The 18,338-nt window shown below is 40.6% G+C and overlaps 1 protein-coding gene across 2 annotated transcripts in view; it reads right to left on the bottom strand.

Annotated features, from left to right (window-relative positions):
• Nucleotides 1-4,649: 4,649 nt before the first annotated feature.
• The window catches only part of PKN1 (protein kinase N1), a 90,679-nt gene continuing 76,990 nt past the window's right edge, over nt 4,650-18,338 (bottom strand). For both annotated transcript variants that reach the window (XM_060764391.2, XM_060764390.2), the window contains exons 11-22: nt 17,950-18,112; nt 17,245-17,335; nt 17,035-17,120; nt 16,314-16,389; nt 15,921-16,012; nt 14,748-14,924; nt 14,434-14,496; nt 14,046-14,122; nt 13,497-13,639; nt 12,878-12,985; nt 12,032-12,112; nt 4,650-10,382 (exon numbers count right to left, since the gene is read on the bottom strand). In XM_060764391.2, coding sequence (XP_060620374.2) covers nt 10,179-10,382; nt 12,032-12,112; nt 12,878-12,985; nt 13,497-13,639; nt 14,046-14,122; nt 14,434-14,496; nt 14,748-14,924; nt 15,921-16,012; nt 16,314-16,389; nt 17,035-17,120; nt 17,245-17,335; nt 17,950-18,112 — 1,361 coding nt within the window. In that variant the 3' untranslated portion in view covers nt 4,650-10,178. The remainder of the gene's footprint in view (nt 10,383-12,031; nt 12,113-12,877; nt 12,986-13,496; nt 13,640-14,045; nt 14,123-14,433; nt 14,497-14,747; nt 14,925-15,920; nt 16,013-16,313; nt 16,390-17,034; nt 17,121-17,244; nt 17,336-17,949; nt 18,113-18,338) is intronic.

The raw sequence follows: 18,338 nt of genomic DNA, 5'->3' as shown, positions 1-18,338 counted from the left end.
GAGCAGTATACAAATATAGTAAATAAATAAAATAGATGCAGGCAAAATGTCAGGAGAGAATGCTTCAAGAACATGGCCATATAGCCTGAAAAACCTACAACAACCCAGATAAATCAATCAATCAAATAACTTCATAAACACATGCCTCTGTTTATAAAAGATGGCCAGGCTTTCCTTTCAAAGTATTAGGCCGCTCAGGCTTGCTGTTAAAGAAAACGGGGACAAGGGAAGCGTAGGAGTTTCTGAAGTCTACACAGAGTAAACCAGACTTTTCCAAACTGTGTATTGTGACACATTAGTGTGCCAGCAACATTGTGTAGGTGTGTGAACATAAAACAAATACCCCTCTCCCTGCTTTTCCCCCCTGTGAGTATACATAGATTGTCTCATATATATTAGCTGAAAATGAGCAGATATTTGTAACTGGTTGCAAACCAAATGTCCCTGATACCACGCCCGGCATTCCTAAAGTGTTTGAATGAATAAATACATTTTAGAAGACCATAGTATGTGTGGAAAGTGACTGAGCTCTCCACTTTGAAGTACAGTAAAACCTTGAGAATTTTCTGTGACTATGTTTGTAAGTCAAAACATCCTTATCTCAAAGTGAATGTTCTGGCCTCCCAAAAACCCAATTTTTGTTGAGTTTTAGATAAGAAAATGTACGTTATAAATAACAAATAATGTCTAAAATGTTCAGAGATAGGCAGTGCCTGGTTCCAGCCAGCCACTCAAGGCAAAACAGCATCATTTTCTTCATATAGTAATTCCAGCCTCCCTCTCTCATCTTGCAACAACACATACAGTTACTCCCTGTTTAGGCTGAGGCTCTGCTACACCAGGGTGGACTACAATACCTGGAGTGGAGTATCCGGATGGGACTCCTCTCAGAACGTTCAGGTGAAGCAATCACATGGAGTTGGAGTTTTTGCCTGGCAGGAAGAAGAGTCAGAGCTGCTCCTGCTAGTATTCCAGTCCAGGTTTTGTTTCTCTCTGCCTTGCTGTTAGAACTGGTTTAAATGGCAAAGACGTCTCTTTTGCACAGTTCTTAAGTAACAACAGCATTCAGATCTCAAAACGTCACTCTAGTCCAAGTGAGGGTTTGTAAGTTAAAACATATTTCTGTTTGGACATTCTTATGTAGAGGTTCTACTGTACTGATGTTGCAGATGAGGAAGGGTGTATTCATTCTCTCCACCCTGTTGTTTCTCCTCTTTGAACTATCCTGCACTAAAGCAGGTTTTCATTTTAATAAAAGGTTATTTACTATGATCCATTGGGAACTAATCTGTGGCTGGGAATGCACTTCTTGAAAGAGCCAGGCTGGTTCAATGATTTCATAATTGGACCAGAACTGTTAAAGACTAAGGTTCGAACCCCTGCTCAGCCATGGAAACAACCAAGGGTCCTTCCAGACAGGCCCTGTATCCCAGGATCTGATCTCAGGTTTTCGGTTTATCCCAGATTATCTGGCAGTGTGGACTCATATAATCCTATATAAAGCAGAAAACCTGGGATCAGATCCTGGGATATAGGGGCTGTCTGGAAGGTTCCCAAGTCACATTCTTCAGTCTAGGAGAAAGGTCTGAATGTTTATAAGGAAGAAAACTGATTTTTTTTCCCATATAAACCACTTATTGGAAGATAATTCTCAATTTGACGGGATAAAATCCAAAACATATATTTGGATATATCAGTCCCTATGCTATCTTTCTCTTTTAGACTATTTTTGAAGATGATAGAAGACAGTTTATCCATACTTCTCAATTACAATTAATTATTTAAGAAGACTTCTTTCTTAAATTGAAATCCATTTTATCTTTTTGAAGCCAGTATTTGGATTTAAGCATAGCTTTGCCTGCAGGTCCCATTAATAAAAACGAACATGCCTTTAGGTATATCCTCCAATTGTGGTTTGGCAGAGGCAATCCTGATTAATCTTCTGTCAACCCATTTTGAAACTGCTTTAATCCCCCCCCCCCCCCCAAGTCTCTCCTCTTTATCCTTGGCTTACTTCATTTGTTACAGAGTTCAAAACAGGAAAGGCATTGACAAGGCAACAACTTGCTCATGACAAGGCAGCAACTTGTGATTATTTACCATGAATTCCTCTTCTGCCCATTGTAATGCTCTGGAATTTAGCTGACAATCCAGTTTCCTTCTCTATATGGAATGGAAGCAGAGCGCCACTGGTCTTATTTGTGTCAAGTACCAAAAGCTCTGAAAAATAGGAAGCTGGCTTATACTGAATTAGATTATTGGGCCCATCTTGATTCATGCTTCAACTCTGCCTGACAACAGCTTTTGGAGGCTTCGGGCACAATTCCTTCCTAACCCTGAATAGAAATCTTCGGTGCTCTCCAATCCAAGAAGTAACCAAGTCCAGTGGTGCTTAGCACTGCAAGTGTAATCAGGGTGGTATGATGGTCTTGGTCCACTCCGTTTGTTCTGCCACTTGCTTGTGCCACTACTGCTGCATTGCATTGACTAGTGCAGAAAGCCAGTAGGTGTCACATGAAGTATAAGTGGTGGTATGTAGTTATAATAATTACCCTAAGTTCCTTAAACTTACCTGTGGAAAGCATTGCATTTCCCCCCTTCAAACAAACACAAACATTGTACTTTGTGAGGATTTACTGTAAAACATGAAACTCTGGATAATAGCAAAAATGAAATGGATCCCTTGGCATACCATTACTTGCCATAGAATTGTGCTGAAGGCCCTAAAATACCTGAACATATTTTACAGATGTGGGTGAGTGAAACTGTGGGTCATTGTCTGACAAATATGGGAATCATACAGGACAGATTCTTTTAAAGCTCAATAATGTGTTATTGGGGAATGGGGTTGCTTTTTTCTATCACAATCAAGATATTGGGGTGATGGATCATGATAACATGAGGAAATTCACATTGGAGTAAAGAAGCCATGAATGCCGATTTGGTTGCAACTGAGGACAGGTGGCTCTTCAAGAGCTTATCTGTGATACAAACTACAGAATGACTCTGTTGAGTCATGGAAATGATGAAAAGGGATAGTTGCTTACTTGTAACTGTGGTTCTTTTAAGTGGTCATCTGTGAATTTACACAGGTGGCTTTGCTTTACTGTTTATGCAAGTCCCAATGAACACAAAGATTAAGTAGAAATAGATTGGTAAAATTTTCTATTTGACATCTATTGTAAACATGTTTTCCACAATTTGCTTTCTGCATAGTGTCTTTTTTAAAATTTCTAAATATGCACGTCTGGTACCATTATGCCACCAGCACTAAAAGAAGACCTAGTGCAGTCTTGCCAGTTAATTTCTAGGTACTACTGGACAAAGTACTATCAGGTATCAAGAGAAATTCCTAGGAATGAAGAAAAAGGAGCTTGAGGAGAGTGTGATTTGGTGCTGGTATCCCTCACCATATAGAAAGTTAATTGAAAAATCTGATCTACTTTTGTGAAGAGAAGTACTGAAAGGTCCAAGACAAAGTGTTCATTTGAGGCTCCTGCCCTCATGTCAGTGTGGTGCAGTTGTCCAGGCAGGTGGAATAAGATGGAGGAAATCCAGGTTCCTAGTCCGCACTCACCTGTAAAGCCTACTAGATGACTTTGGCCAGTCATTTTTTTTCAGCCCAACTTTTTTCTTTGTTGGGAGGATAAACAAAGGATAAGAGTATCATGCAAGTTGTTTGGGTTCCTTGAAAGAATAAACAAGAGGGATACATATAACAATAAAGATATTTGATTATGGTTTGGGCCAGTAGATGGGCATATTTACCTGGGGCTATAGCCATCTTGTGTATGCAGCCATGACAAAAAAGGATATTTCCATCAATAGTGTTTTGTGACACAAACACATGCCCTTTATATTTATGGAGCTCAAATATGTGGGATTCTGGAAGCAGAAACCTGCCAGCAACGCCAGTGTTTCCAAGCGCTGGTCTCAGTGGTGGTTACAATGTCTCCCTATGTCAGTGATGAATTCTGTCTCAACATTTCTTCCCCATTCTTTTTTTGAAAAAATAGTGGTACTCCTCAATTAGTAGGTGCCAGGTGTTTCCTGTATCTAAGTCATCCTTCTCAAATAAGGAGGGGCATATTTGGCCAATTCCACCATGACAAAGGGGTGAGTAGTGGAGGAATGCAATTTCATACTTCCAATAAAGGATTGTAAAGGTCCACCCCTTCAAACAGAAAAGAATGAAGAGTCCAAAACCTCTATCCCAGCCACATCTTCCCCACAACTTCTATTTTCCTTTACATTTTTAAACATTGTACCTTTTTATGTAGGGAAGGAGCATGTAAGATTACCAATACGGTCCTATGTATGTCTTACTCAGAAATATTGGTTGTGCTCAATTAAGTGTATAGGGCAATGAAGAATTCCCTTTCCCATCAGTAAGGCATTCAGAAATTACTGCGGTTATCTCAAAATTCGCTTTAGGAGTCCATCATATCTTGCTATCAACTTGGATCCTCCATAGATAACTTTTGACACTAAGCAATTGGAAAGCCATGTGATAGATTTATCTTAGGATCACCATAAGTCTAAAATGGCTTAACGGCAGACAGCAACAATAGGGAAGTCTCAATTTCTTTCTCTCTCTTTTTTTTTTTGGAATGACAATTAATGTGCAACAAAAAGACCCAAGAAATATATTATGCACACATTTTGTTATTGATAGCAGCAATTGCAACATTCTACTGTGTGCCATGCAGTACACAGGCATCATAGGAGGAGGTGTTAATAAATTAAGTCTAACGTGGAAAAAGACCAACCTGGAACTTCCAATTTAAGCATCAATTGCTACAATGATAGAAGAAAAATAAACTTAACAATTTCTGCCATCTAGCCGTATTGAAAACAGCATCATTCAGCAAGAGATAGAAAGGATGGATGTGAAATTCATCTGAAAACTTGTTTAAATGGCAAGATCAACATCACACACAAAAGTACAGCACTGGAAAGGTGTTTTACCTGAGGCAGACAAGTTGGGTTATACTATCTTCTTAATACAGGAAATTGCTATCTGTGCTATTTGTTTTAGCTGAGTAATTACTGTACCTTTACTCCAAAGTTTCCTACGTCATACTCTACAGCCATATGCTATACTAGTGAGTAGTTTCTGGAATGGAATGAACAATTTGAAATGTGATTGTCAGACTGAATCCAACTTAGAAGCTAATATACAAAGAAATTATGCCTTACCAGTTCATACATGCAAGACGCATTATGGAAAATTAGTCTCACCATTAGAAACAGCAAGCAAATCAATGAAATTTCAGAGGTGGGCTGATTTTAGGAGTTTATGATTTAGTCTATTGTCTCCAATTCTGTAAAGATAGTTTTTCACATGAGAGGAAATTCTTGCCAGTAGAATGAAGCAACCAAACATGTCTAGGTCTCAAGCCTAGCATCATGTGATCATCTGCTGTAGTTACTACTTAATTTGGTCCAATCTTGTTTATTATGAACACATGCCCAAGAAAAGAAGGTACGATGAACACCAAATTCCACATTTTTCCTGAGCAAAATGCTGTAATGTTAAGTTCATTACATCTTTCTGAGGCAATGGGTTATACAGACTCTTCTTTCTGGGAATTGTAGGCCAAAACACCTGGGAACCCACAGGTTGAGAACCACTGCCATAGGTATCTATCTAAAACCTATGGCAATAATGCTCAATCTGTAGGTCCCCAAGTGTTTTAGCCAACATCTCCCAGGAATCCCAGCCAGTTTACCAGCTGTTAGGATTTCTGGAAGTTGAAGGCCAAAACATCTGGGGACCCACAGGTTGAGAACCACTGCCCTATGGCCTTTTAAGTGGTCTTATAGGCTTAAGGCCTAATAGGGAATTTTCTCATGAAGAATCCATTCCTTTTGCAAAATAAGTTTGAGAATACTGGATGTAAAATATAAGATTGAATGTCAAAATGCATTCACTAGTCTTTTCCTTAAAGTGACATACTGAAATGAATATAGAGCCCAGAACAAAGGAAGTTTACAAGAAGAATTCAGCTCATTTTCTGTATGCTTTGTTGAATTCCCCACACCATGAGGGGAAAAGAACAGGACATTTCTAGTGTATTCTCGGCCAGACTAAAGGTGCTGCACACAATGTATTAAAATCAAGTTTAAAAACCAAGATAACATGAATTCTGTGTGCTCTATAACATACAGAAAGTAGGTAATTTGCACATATTCGACTGGGCAAGGAAACCTACATAGGTGACTGAAAAATGCTAGAAAGATTTAGATCCAGTTTTGGATTTTGAGAGTTTCATTAGCTCAAGTGCAAGACAACAGCTGCAATCTCAAGAATTAGAGATGTGATTAAGAAACTAAAACAGAGTCAGATGTGGAATTCAAGTCTAGTACAAAATTGTAAGCTTGCTTCTGTAATCCTAAAACACATTTCCTCCCTGTTTTCTATAGTAGCTCATGCACTTGGGCTCAGTGGTACGAAACATGTTCAATTTATACTTTGAAATTCTGGGAATGCTGGCAATTATACTCTGCATCTAGATAAAATTTGCATTTTAATGAAGGTCTATGCTAGTTTCTTTTCTTCTACCTTTCTTCTACCTAAAATGACAACCCTACTGTTCTTGAATGTAATCCAGAGAGGGTTGGGATCAATATCCAGAAGGTTTTTTTTCTCACTTCAACAAATGACATTGCTCACTTACTGCATTTTTCATCACACATCCTCCAATAAGCCTTTATGAGACTGAGTAGATGTGGACTGGCATGTCTACAGTTTAGAACAGAGGCTTTATAGCAGATACATGTTGAATCCAGGCAGCATTTTGGTGGCCACAGTGTGGTTCTGGTCAGGCAACAGAGGTAGTTACATAAAAAAGGAAACTCAAGACAAAGCTTCAAGTCCTTAGCATGATAATGTCTCCTAGCATAATATCCATACAGATACCGAACATGAACATGACCTAGGAAAGAGGTAAGAGGCAATAATGCAGAGAAAGAGGCACAGAGAAAGTTAACAGTGCATCTTGCAACAGCTTCTCTTTCAGGAGTTCAAGGTGAGGATTTGAATACAAGCCCTTCACAATCTTAGCTGCAGCAAGCTCTCCCTCCTATAATTTAGGATCATCACCAGAAGCCCTGGACTACAGTGTAAAATGAGGATAAGGTCAGTTCTTGGAACAGTGTGAAAAGGAAAGGACAGCGCCAGTACAAAGTTATACAAAGTTATACAATGAATGAGGCAGAATGAAAAATCCCCAAGCTGCTCAAAGCACCACATATACTAAATTCCTCTGAAGAACTCAGATTTTTCGGCATTCTTGGCAGCAGAGTCTAAAGTGGAGGGACATTTCCCTCCCAATGCAGAACTATAAAACAAGTAAATCGCTGGCCCTATTTTTTTTCCAAGTCCAGGGGTTATACAGATTTCTCTCAGGTAAGTCTGGACTTCCTTTCTACCATTGTGGACTGGAACTTTCCCATCTTGTTCTTCAGAGTCAGATGCTTGATAGCTGCTGGGAGAATAGGTTCGGGTTGAAAAAAGGGGGAGTGATCACTAAGAGGAACCTGAGAATAAGCTGGAGGATGCAAGCATATTAAGGAAGTGCCTTGTTTTGCATGAGCAAGGAGGGCTTGCCCCTTAATATAGTAATGGCAGAGGGTATGGCATCTTAATCAAATGCCAATAAGTTCTGCTTTGTAAGGTTGGATACTCAAAGACTAACCTAATCTGTGTGCATGATCTTAACCCCTTCACACTGACAATCAAGGTTACCTAAGTTGCAAAAGGATGAACCTTACCTATTTTTCCATGTACGCTTAGTCGTATCAGAGTAAAGAACTGGCAGCTATTCTTGATGATCTGGTCTCATTTTAAAAGACAGCATGGCAGTAGTGTGATATAAACAACAGCACTTGTAGTAGCTTATAGTATCAGGCACAGGCTACCTATTTCTAAAGGTAATATACAGTACAGTGGTATTGGCTGCCTCTGCTTAACTGTGCTCTACTCACATATAATCTACTCATGAATATTGGGCACAAATGTATAAGAAAGGAAGAAATGGTATGTGCAACAGAATTCCTCCTAAGAGGCAGTGTATGAAGACAACTAATTTGGCAGGATTAGTGCCAAGGATGCAGATGGATTTTAATGGGGACATCAAGAAGGACCATTTATCTGAGCAGACAGTGCTTCTAGTAACTGTTTGCACTCCAGTGATAACTTTTCTGGGACAAGTGCTGTCTGCCAAAAAATTCTCACAAGTGCTTTCTTACAGCTACACTGCTTCTTTTACAACTAACTCTTGAATAGCCAGAGCTCAGTCACAGGACTAACATTTCACTTGGCAAAATAGGACAAGGACAACAACTGGGGTTGGGTAGAATTTAAATCAAAAGATCAATGTGGGCTTCAGCGGTTGCTTCCAGACAAGGCTTTTACTTATTGTAGCATCTTGTTTGTAGAATTGTGTTTAGGCTTTAGTGGTTTTCAGACACTACCTTTCATGATTAATCCTACCATTTGTTTTCATTGCTGCTTCTGTCTTTATTCCTACCAAAGAAAGTTTATAAAGAAATGCATGACAGAGCAGCTGTGCCAAGTTTGGGAGCACTAGAAGCTATCTATGTAGAACAGCTTTGCATTTCAACATATTATCTTCTCCCTACATTTGAAATACATCTTTTGTAAGAGGTCCAGATGGGAAAAAGAACAAAGACCCTATCAGGAATCTTTAAATGACAGATCTGAACTTGTGGTATTATAGAAATCAGTAATAGAGCAAAGAAATGTGATTTGAATAGGTCTTCTCTACCTCATAATGTTATATTCTGTCCAAGCACAGACACCCAGCTGCTGCCCATATAAGGAAATTATCAAATGTGTATTGCTTATTTGTCTCAATTTCATTGGGTGATACAGTCTTTGAGACTAGGGTCTTTCAACCAAGCAGCTACCTGAGTTAGTCTGTTGTCTTGATTGTTTCTTGCAATTGTTTATGTGGTTGTTTTCCCCAACCCAATCTAAAACCTGCCTCAGAAATTGGTTTGACTTATGTTTTGTTCATCTTCCATGCAGCTCCCTCTTTTGGATTGTGATGTTGGTTTAATAATGGTACAAATGAAATTGCAGTTAACTTTCCATTTTCATGGATTCTGCATCCATGGCTTGAACATATTCAACTGCACAATCCAAAAAGCAAACCTTGATTTTTCCATTTTATATAAGGGGTGCCACTGTACGACACCACGGATTTGGTTATCCATGGGGAGCGGGGTGGGTCTGGAGCCAAACTACAGAAGATAGCAAAGGCCTACTGTATACTGTAGATTTCACAAGAAAGGCAATCGTACACATTTATGTGCACTAGCAAGACACATATGCTGACATCATAAGCCTGAAGAAAATCTGGTAATAGTGGGGAGAAATGTGAACCTTTTACAAATATTTGCCAGAAAAACTCATAAATATAGTGCTGATTCCCAAGTCAAGTAGAGGGGAATCTGTCTATCACTAGTCTAAACTCTCACTATGTTTTGGGACCTTTTGAGAGAAAGGCAAGGCTGAGATTCAGAAAAAATGATTAAGGTTTTCCTTTCTGGGTTCAGAATGTGAAACAATGGGCTTCAACAGAAAGACAAGACATTTTGTTGCAGCACTGTTCTTTTAAACAAAAGGAAACAAAACACCTGTCACAAGTGTGTGTGTGTGTGTTAGAAGAAGAGATGGGCATTTAGACCAATTAGCTCCAATGCCAATACCAACAACTTCCTAACAATGAAAAATTATTTTCTTTTGTTTCAGCAGAAGGTTTGGTAATTGGTAGAGACAGAAGTACTGTAATGGAAACTCTTCTGCTCAAGTCTTTCACTCCACAGAGCCTATCATACTGGGCTGGCCCGCATACTCTCTCTCTCTCTCTGCCGCTCCCTTAGAGCTAGTAAATGTCCAACTTCCTGCATAAAAGATATTGCATGTTGTAGGGTGCAGAACTATTTCCAGGGCTTTCCCTGTCTAATCCCAGAGCTGGCATATGTTGGTGAACATTACTGTCCCCTGTGAGGTTGGCAGTGTGCTGGGCTTTCCCAGCTCCACTCCTGGAGCTATAGGCAGGGCTAGCAAGCGTCAGAGTCACTGAGGAGCAGAGCCCGCCTTGTAGGGCTGGCAGTCTTGGGGGATCTCACTGCCCCCACTCCCAGAGCTAGCAGGCATTGGAAACATAATCAAAGTCTTTGAAGGAATCCTGCTCCTTTTGGGTGAGGGGCCGTGATTCACGGGGAGGCGTCAGCAAGGCTGCTTCAGCGGTGAACTCTTCATCAAAATTGCTGATGTCTTCACGCCCTTTAATAACTGGCACAAATGGCGGCTTGATTTTACGGGCCAACAGAGCTTCCCACTCGATGCTCTATGAAGATGAAAAAAACACAATAAGCACTGCATCTGAGGAAGTAGGCTTAGGCCTTCTACACTGCCATATAAAATGTAGATTGTCTGCTTTGAACTGAATTATATGGCCCTAAACTATATTTCCCAGAATGTATCAGCATCAGAAAGCACCAATCAGGGTAGTGGAGAAAGAGAGATTTGTTCTTCCCCAACAGCAGCCGGCAAGAGTTCCAATGAATGGTTGAATCTGTAAAGAGGACTGACAGATACTTCTAGTAAGTAAATCTCTGTGCTGGGCTGGAAAGAAATCCCTCAATGGATGGCCCCCATACTAAAGGGGAAGCATATTAATTAGTTCAGAGGCTGAATGGCCATCTGACAGTAGAGGATTGATGGTGCCCTTTTGCCTGGAAGAAGCAGGTTGGACTAGATGGCTCTTGGGGGTCCTTACCAACTCTAGCATTCTATGAAAATGTAGAATTTGTTAATATTGGTTTCTATTGGTTCGTATGAGAGAAATTCAATGAGATAGCTGTTATGGCTTTAAAAAAGTTTTTATCATTTTTTTTAAATCCCTAAAATCTGTAGATGTATGAATATTTCTGAAAATCTGGGAGAATGATCCCCTCTTATCTCCTGTCATTGTATAGAAAATTCAAGGAGATAGCTCTTGTCGTTTTTTTAAAATGTTGTTTATAAAAATTCTCTAAAAATCAGTGGATAAGTGAAACATTCTGAAATTTGGTGGGTTAACAGTGATAAATGTGTATTACCATTGTAAAAAGTTTCACCCCAATAGCTTTAAAAATGAGGGAGAAAGGAGTCCCTGAAATTTCCCCAATCATAGTAAATTATGTGCAATTACTGTAAAGAAATAAGTCTTGTTATAGTAACATTTTTTTCACTAACTATATTTTAGAAACACTTGAGAAACAAAATGCCAGCACCCTCCAGTTTAGTAATTATTTTTGAACCATTTTTAATGGGTTGTACATTCCTAATAGACATAAAAGAAACTGAAATGATGCATTGGTCACTGTAGCAAGTGCAGAAAAACAGGCTTGCAGGCTCAGAGCAAGGGTTTCTTTAAGAAGCCACATAATCTGCAGCACTCAATACACAACATCAGGGGATGGTGTTCAAAGACTGAATGAGCCATCTAGTCCAACCCCCTGCCATGTAGAAAAAGCATAATCAAAGTGTCCCCAGCAGATGGCCATAGAGCCTCTGTTTAAAAGCCTCAAAGGAAGAAGCTTTCACTACACTCCGAGACAGGGCACAGAGAGCCAGGATAAGCACTTCCTTGTCATGTCAGCAATAGGTTTTAGGTAGGCAACAAAACCGGTGACTAATAATAATGAGATGTTATGCAGTAGGATTTAGTTATTCACATCATGAGAGAACACCTTGCAGTGTTATGCCTAATAAAGGTGTCACAAGTCAATTTCTTTTTTGTGCTGAAACACAGTTAAGACCACAAACTCTTTATTAATTGTGATCTTCAAATAAATTCTTTGTAGTTGTGTTAGGAAGGTATAGTAGTACTGGCCCAATGGAAAGCAGCCTCAAAATAGCAACTATCTATTTACAAAGAAACTAGATAGACTTCCCTCTCTCTGTTAGCATATCCTAAAGAAAGACTATAGGAAAAGAAAAACTCATACTGACCCTGAAGAATGGCTGCTTCTTTACATCTTCCGCATCACGCTCACTGGAGCCCAGCCGCCGTTCTGGGTTCCGCCGCAACAGCTGAATGACAAACAATGAGTAGTGCTGGGCTATCCCATGGGACAGATTAACCCACACTTAACTAATTGCCACCCACTACCTCCTCTTTCCAGGGGTGGGTGGACAAAGGGGAGTTGCATCTTCTGTGGGCCCACTGATACCACCCAGGCCTGAAGCAAGGCAAATGGCTGACCACAGAATGTTATGTCATTGTGTGGAAGGTCCCATTTGTTAGAGCATGCAAGAAATCAGCTAGTGTGTGTGTTTGTGTGTGTCAACTGTGAAATACGAGGCATGAAGCTGATTGGCCAGGCTTCGTGCGGGGAGCTGGCTGAACCTGTGACTTTTGGTTACTGTTACATTTTTCAGGCTTGAGCTACGCAGGTGTTAGAAGAGAAGCAGAATGAAGCAGAGAGAGACAGAGTTTGGAGTTGCTTCATGGGCTCCTGGAGGAGTTTATCCATATGGACAAAGAAATATCATTTTAAACCTCTCATAAAAGGACATTATGTGAGTTGACGCAACTGACCACATTGTACATATGTTGTTCTGAACAATGTTGTTCTGTACATATGTTGTTCATTTTTGTGGCATGTTTTTTTTCCCTCTGGCAAGGCAGTATGTGGACTGATCAAACGTGAACTACATGTGGTTTATTTTTACATTACGCCACACCATTCTCCCTCCCTCCCTCCCTGTTCTCCTCAGCCTAGACCAGCTTCATGGGAATCTTATACTCTTTGGCTCTGGCATGTCTTTACTCAGCCAAGAAGCACTTAAACTTACCCGTCTCATGATACCAATGGCCTCCGTGGAAAGGAAGCGAGGATAGCGCACCTCATCATTGACAATGCTGTCAAATACTTCCTCTTCATCATCTCCAGGGAAAGGGGACTGCAAACCAAGAGGCACAATCAGTAGAGAGGTGTGTATTTTTTTAAAGTCAGTTTTCTTAGTAATTCTTAGACTCTCACTCCACCTAAAATAGCATAGCCTCCAGTAGGCTTACTCACTTCAACACATACCTCTTTCTCACTTAGGATCTTAATGGGGAACCAAAACCCTGTTTAATTTTCCTCTGTCAATCAGTGTGGTTAAGTGTTAGATTTAGACTCTTGAGACCAGGGTTAAAATCTGTGTTCTGCCATGAAACCCCACTGGATGACCTTGGACAAGTCACACACTCTCAGCCTCAGAGGTAGGCATTGGCAACACCCCTCTAAATAAATCATACTAAGAAAACCCTGTGATAGTTTCACCTTAGGGTTGCCACAAATGAGAAAGCATGTGAAAGCAAACAACAAGATGTCTAAATTTTGCAGTTGCATACAATCAAATCTGTTTCACTACCAAAACACTGACTCACTGACAGGAAGGTTTCCATAGTCATATAAGTGAGACTCACCTCCCCCACAAGCATCTCATAGATAAGGACACCCAAGCCCCACCAGTCAACAGCTCTTGTGTATGATGTATCTGTCAGCACCTCAGGAGCCAGAAACTCTGGTGTGCCACAGAATGTGCTTGTGCGGTCAGCATAGCCCATCCCTACCAAAGCAGAAGAAAGTTGTTATGAAAATATGATCTCACTGACAATCCTGTGCAAAATACATGGAAGAGTAAGCATCTAAAACTTAGGAGTGGGGGAAAGATGGTAAAGGAATCAAAGTGCACTATTTCTCATGATAATTTTGAAATTTAATACAGCTGTACTGTGTTGAGATTTCATAGAATTATGAGTCAAACACAAGATCTTGGCAAAATAGATACTTTTTCTGCTTCTCTTCCCTAATACCTAAACTGTTCTTGGGATGGCTGCATATCAGTTTATTGCTAACTAGGGCAGTATGCTCATCTGGTATCACTTCTGAAAGCTGACTTCATAATGTTTGAATTTTGATTTACAGAATCCTATGTCTGGTGGGGAGGCATCCATTCCAGCCCAAACAATCACCTTCCTTGCAGAGGCCAAAGTCTGCGATCTTCACATATCCCTCTGTATCCAGCAGTAAATTATCCAGCTTTAGGTCCCTGCAGGAGAAGAGAAATGTATGCAGAAAACATGACTACTGCCCCAAAAATGGGTTATAGGGTTACTGAAAATGCACTCAAATATGGAAAGAGGCCTGAGCTATTTTGGTGGCAGCAAAATTTGCAAAAATTAACAATATTATTACCAAAAACAGTTCTGCATGCAAGAGAACATGGCTCACATTTCAAAGAAACTACTATTAAAAAGCTAAAGGAACTAGGGTAGTGCACAAAGCTGACATAAAAACATGTTAAAAGTGCTAAAGAAGATGGAAGAATACAGGAAGAATGGCCTATGTGTTGTTGCTTACCTGTATACAATTTTGTGGTCATGAAGAAATTGCAACCCGAGGACAACACAAGCAGCATAAAATCTGCAGAGGGCAACAAAGGGAGAAAACCACTGTAACACTAAATAACACCCAGTCCTATTCTGGGAGTCAACAATAATTAGAGTGTCAAAGCTCAGGAGTTTGGTGGGGGGAAGGAATAATATAGCCAAGACCTGCTCTTGGTGTACTGGAAGGGGATTGACATCTATGAAAGCACCAGACAGGATTCTTTTAGCCTCTAACCTGATTGGGTTTTGCAGGATGTGCCTCCCTCTCTCTTACCCAGCACTTACGTGGCACGTGGCTCTGTGAAAACATCTGTGTGGATGTGCATCATGAGGTCTCCACCTGCTGTGTACTCCATAACAAAACAGACATGCTGTGGTGTCTGGAAACAGGCAAAAAGGTTCACTAGGAAGGGGTGCTTTGCATGGGTCACAATTTCGAAGATCCGTTTCTCACACATCAGGCTAACAAGAAAGGAAAAGCTATATTAAAGTAGGTTACAACCATAGTGTAACTGGTACTTGTTAATGATAAGAGTTCATCAGCTATCATTATTGCCCACATATACAGTTACTTAGTCTTGGTGTATGAAAACACATAGAGGTGGCTGCACCAGCATAGAATCATAAAATAAGAGAGGTGGAAGATACCACATGGTCCATGTAGTCCAACCCCCAGCCATGCAGGAAAAGCACAATCAAAGTAACTCCAATAGATGGCCATCCAGCCTCTGTTTAAAAGCCTCCAAAGGAGGAGCTTCCACTATACTCTGAGGCAGAGAGTTCCACTGTTGAACAGCTTTTACAGTCAGGAAGTTCTTCCTAATGTTCAGGTGGAATCGCCTTTCCTGTTATTTGAATCCACTGCTCCTAGTCTCTTTATAAATATGTATGTAAAGTCGTCTTACTGAAATGATGCAGTTCTGGAGGCAGACATTTACCATGTCAGACAATGTTCTTCATCCACAACCCAATAAAACAAACCTTGCTGCAAGTGTGTGCATCTAGTGACCAATTTATCATGCAATTAATTATGCTTCTACCCTTGTACTCGTATGTAGTTATAGGTTTGGTAGCTGTGGTGACCTAAAAGGTATCAGTGCAAGAGGTAGATCTACTTATAGAATAAATCCAGCCTTTCTCTTTATGAGGCTGAGCAATGACGTTGTATGGGAATTGGGAAGTGAAGTAAACAAATGAAAGGCTAGAAGGAAAAGCAAAATGATTTTCCACCCTTCTGTACAAAATGCCAGCTTTCTTTCTTGCAATCAAAACCTATCTCTGAGCACCTCATTCTTTCTGCAACAAAACATGGGCAAAGCACAGTATGGTTGGGCCCTATACCAAATTAGTACAAATGTGGCAACAGAATTTAAAAAAAAAACAGGTCTACAGCATCCCCTTCCCTCCACTCCAATCACAATAGTAACATGACTTTTTCTGTCACTAGCACAGACTCACCTTTCCACCTCATCCCTTGCAATGATGTCTCCCTTCTTCAAGGCTTTAATAGCAAATAGATTCCCTGTTCGATGTAACTCAGATAATAGCACCTAGATCCAAACAAAAGCATCACCAAGACAATAGTTACTAAATATAGTAACTATTACCATCACTAGAGATAACAACCAAAAAGAAAATATCCATACAGGCTAGAGGTAAGCAGCCAAAGCCCTCAAGTCCTCAACCCATGCCCATCTCACCCCCTACACACATTCTGCTCTGCAATACATGGTAGATGGCTTTTGATTAGTCAAGATGGGGAGACAGATATGCTGCTTAATGGCAGATAGAGACTGGAAATTTTGAAGGAAAGGAAACGACAAGAACCTCACATAGTTAGGCAATATTCACCTTGCCAAAGTGTCCACGGCCCAGCACAGCTACAAAACGGAAATCATCTATAGTGAGAGGTGTTTTTCTCAGGTGGCTGTTGCAAGATGAAAGAGCAAGTCAGATATATTATCTTCTCCCCCTCCCCTGAAGTACTGGGAAGTGGGAATCATCAAGAAATTATCATCACCATTATCTCTGTCCCATATGCAACTAATCCAGCAGGAGAATAGGCTTCTAAAACTAATTCTTCTGATAAATATGGGAACTGGCTGAAAAACTACTGCTCTTGTAAAGAAACTGAAAAGAATAAGAATCCTCCAGGACACTGCAAGGATCAAAGGACTTGTTTGAGCTGAGTGCCACCTTGTATCCAATCCCATGGGAAAAGCAGAGTATAAATTCAACCAGCCAATCAATCAATACATATATAACTGGTACATAGCCACTATCATTTGCCCCACTCAGTCTCACCGGGAAGTGAAGGGTATGGATTGATTTCCTACAAAAGGATCTAAAGTGCTAGACATTCAGTTTGGAGAGATGATTATTCTACATTTCAGGTACAGAAAAATAAGCCCAAGGCCTGGAGTGTCATCTGATGACAGGAAACACATCAAGGCACACCAAGCTCATTAGCCCTGCTCAGGAGGTAGGATCAGATTATAGCAAGAAAATGTGGCTGAGACCGAGTTATAAAACAAGAGAAGAGGAGAGAGATGTTTGCCCCTTGGTCCCTTACCTGGGAAAAATACCCTCAGATCCTTTGGCCTCACATCCTGGGCCCAGCTCCAATTGGAAGGGGATCTCCTCTCCAGTTTGTAGGCCCTAAAGAAGCAAACGAAGCACAGGCACTTAAAGAGAGCCTTAAGGCAACTATCTGCTGTTTATGGCACAGGAGACAAGAATCGGCTCCTGTAAGACCTGGTCAAAAAAAGGGAAGCAAACGTACCAACAAGACCTTCCCAGGCAGTTCACTGTCATCCTGGCCCATCTGTTCAACTCTGTCACCTTCTAAGTTCAGCTTCTCAATGACAACATCCCTAGAGAGGGTGAAAATGTCAGTCTAGAGAATATCCTGGCAAAATCATGGCTGCTGCAGCTTATTCAGAAGGTGGGGAAAACTTCACCTAGGTTTTTGTCTCGAAGACATGCTGGCCCCCTTGCATCTCATAATCAGACAGTTATTTGACTGATTAAGGTACAAACTAAGGCTTCAAAAAGATATCCTGGACAAAGGGAAGTGCTTGCTCATGAAAAGAGCTATGGTTGCTTTGCAAATGGGATCCTGGAAGAAAACTGTATAGGGATGTAGAGCCTGCATAGTTATGAAAGAAATATAAAGCAGAGAAACTTGCATAATACTTAGCTGCCATAAAAAACATAGAGATATACATATTCACATTGACAGGTGATGGTAAGTTGGAGATCACTTCTGTTTGATGCCTATAACTTCACTGGTTTGGGTGGGACTTATTATAATCAAAACACAGGGTATCTCAACACGATCATCTCAAATATATTGCCAGACTTACATATATTCACCTCATTTTTGCAACAAAAAGGAAATAAAATTTGCCATTTGGTTTGTCTTCCTGTGAAAAATTTGGTTTTTATAGCACAGCAAGCTACATTTCTAGCCAGTATAGTGGCCTACCCAGAATTGAGGCTGTGTCTTCTTTCTGAGCTAGCTGCCGGGTTCATCTGTGTCGAGGGGCTATAAGTCCCTGTGGTGCTGGCGGTGGGGATAATGCGCCGCAGGAGTCGCACCCATGTGGCTATATCAATGTTCATCTGGCGGGCACGCAGGAAAGCCTTGCCTTGGAAGGAGAGAAAGAGGCAGAGTCACTTGAAATAGTGCAAGCACTACTGTAAATACTGGAAGCCTATCTAATCCAGCCTCCTGGTTCCACATTGGTGCTTCCGATGGCTCTGGAAAGCTCCCAAGCAGGGCAATTGCATTCTGCTGCTCACATTTGGACTTATGTCACCTCTGATCCTCAAGGTGTTACAATAACCATTATGTCTAACACCCTAATCCTCCAC

This window comes from Anolis sagrei, chromosome 2, assembly GCF_037176765.1.
Source record: "Anolis sagrei isolate rAnoSag1 chromosome 2, rAnoSag1.mat, whole genome shotgun sequence".
NCBI classification, from domain to species: Eukaryota; Metazoa; Chordata; class Lepidosauria; order Squamata; family Dactyloidae; genus Anolis; species Anolis sagrei.
This window is presented reverse-complemented; position numbering and strand designations above follow the sequence as displayed.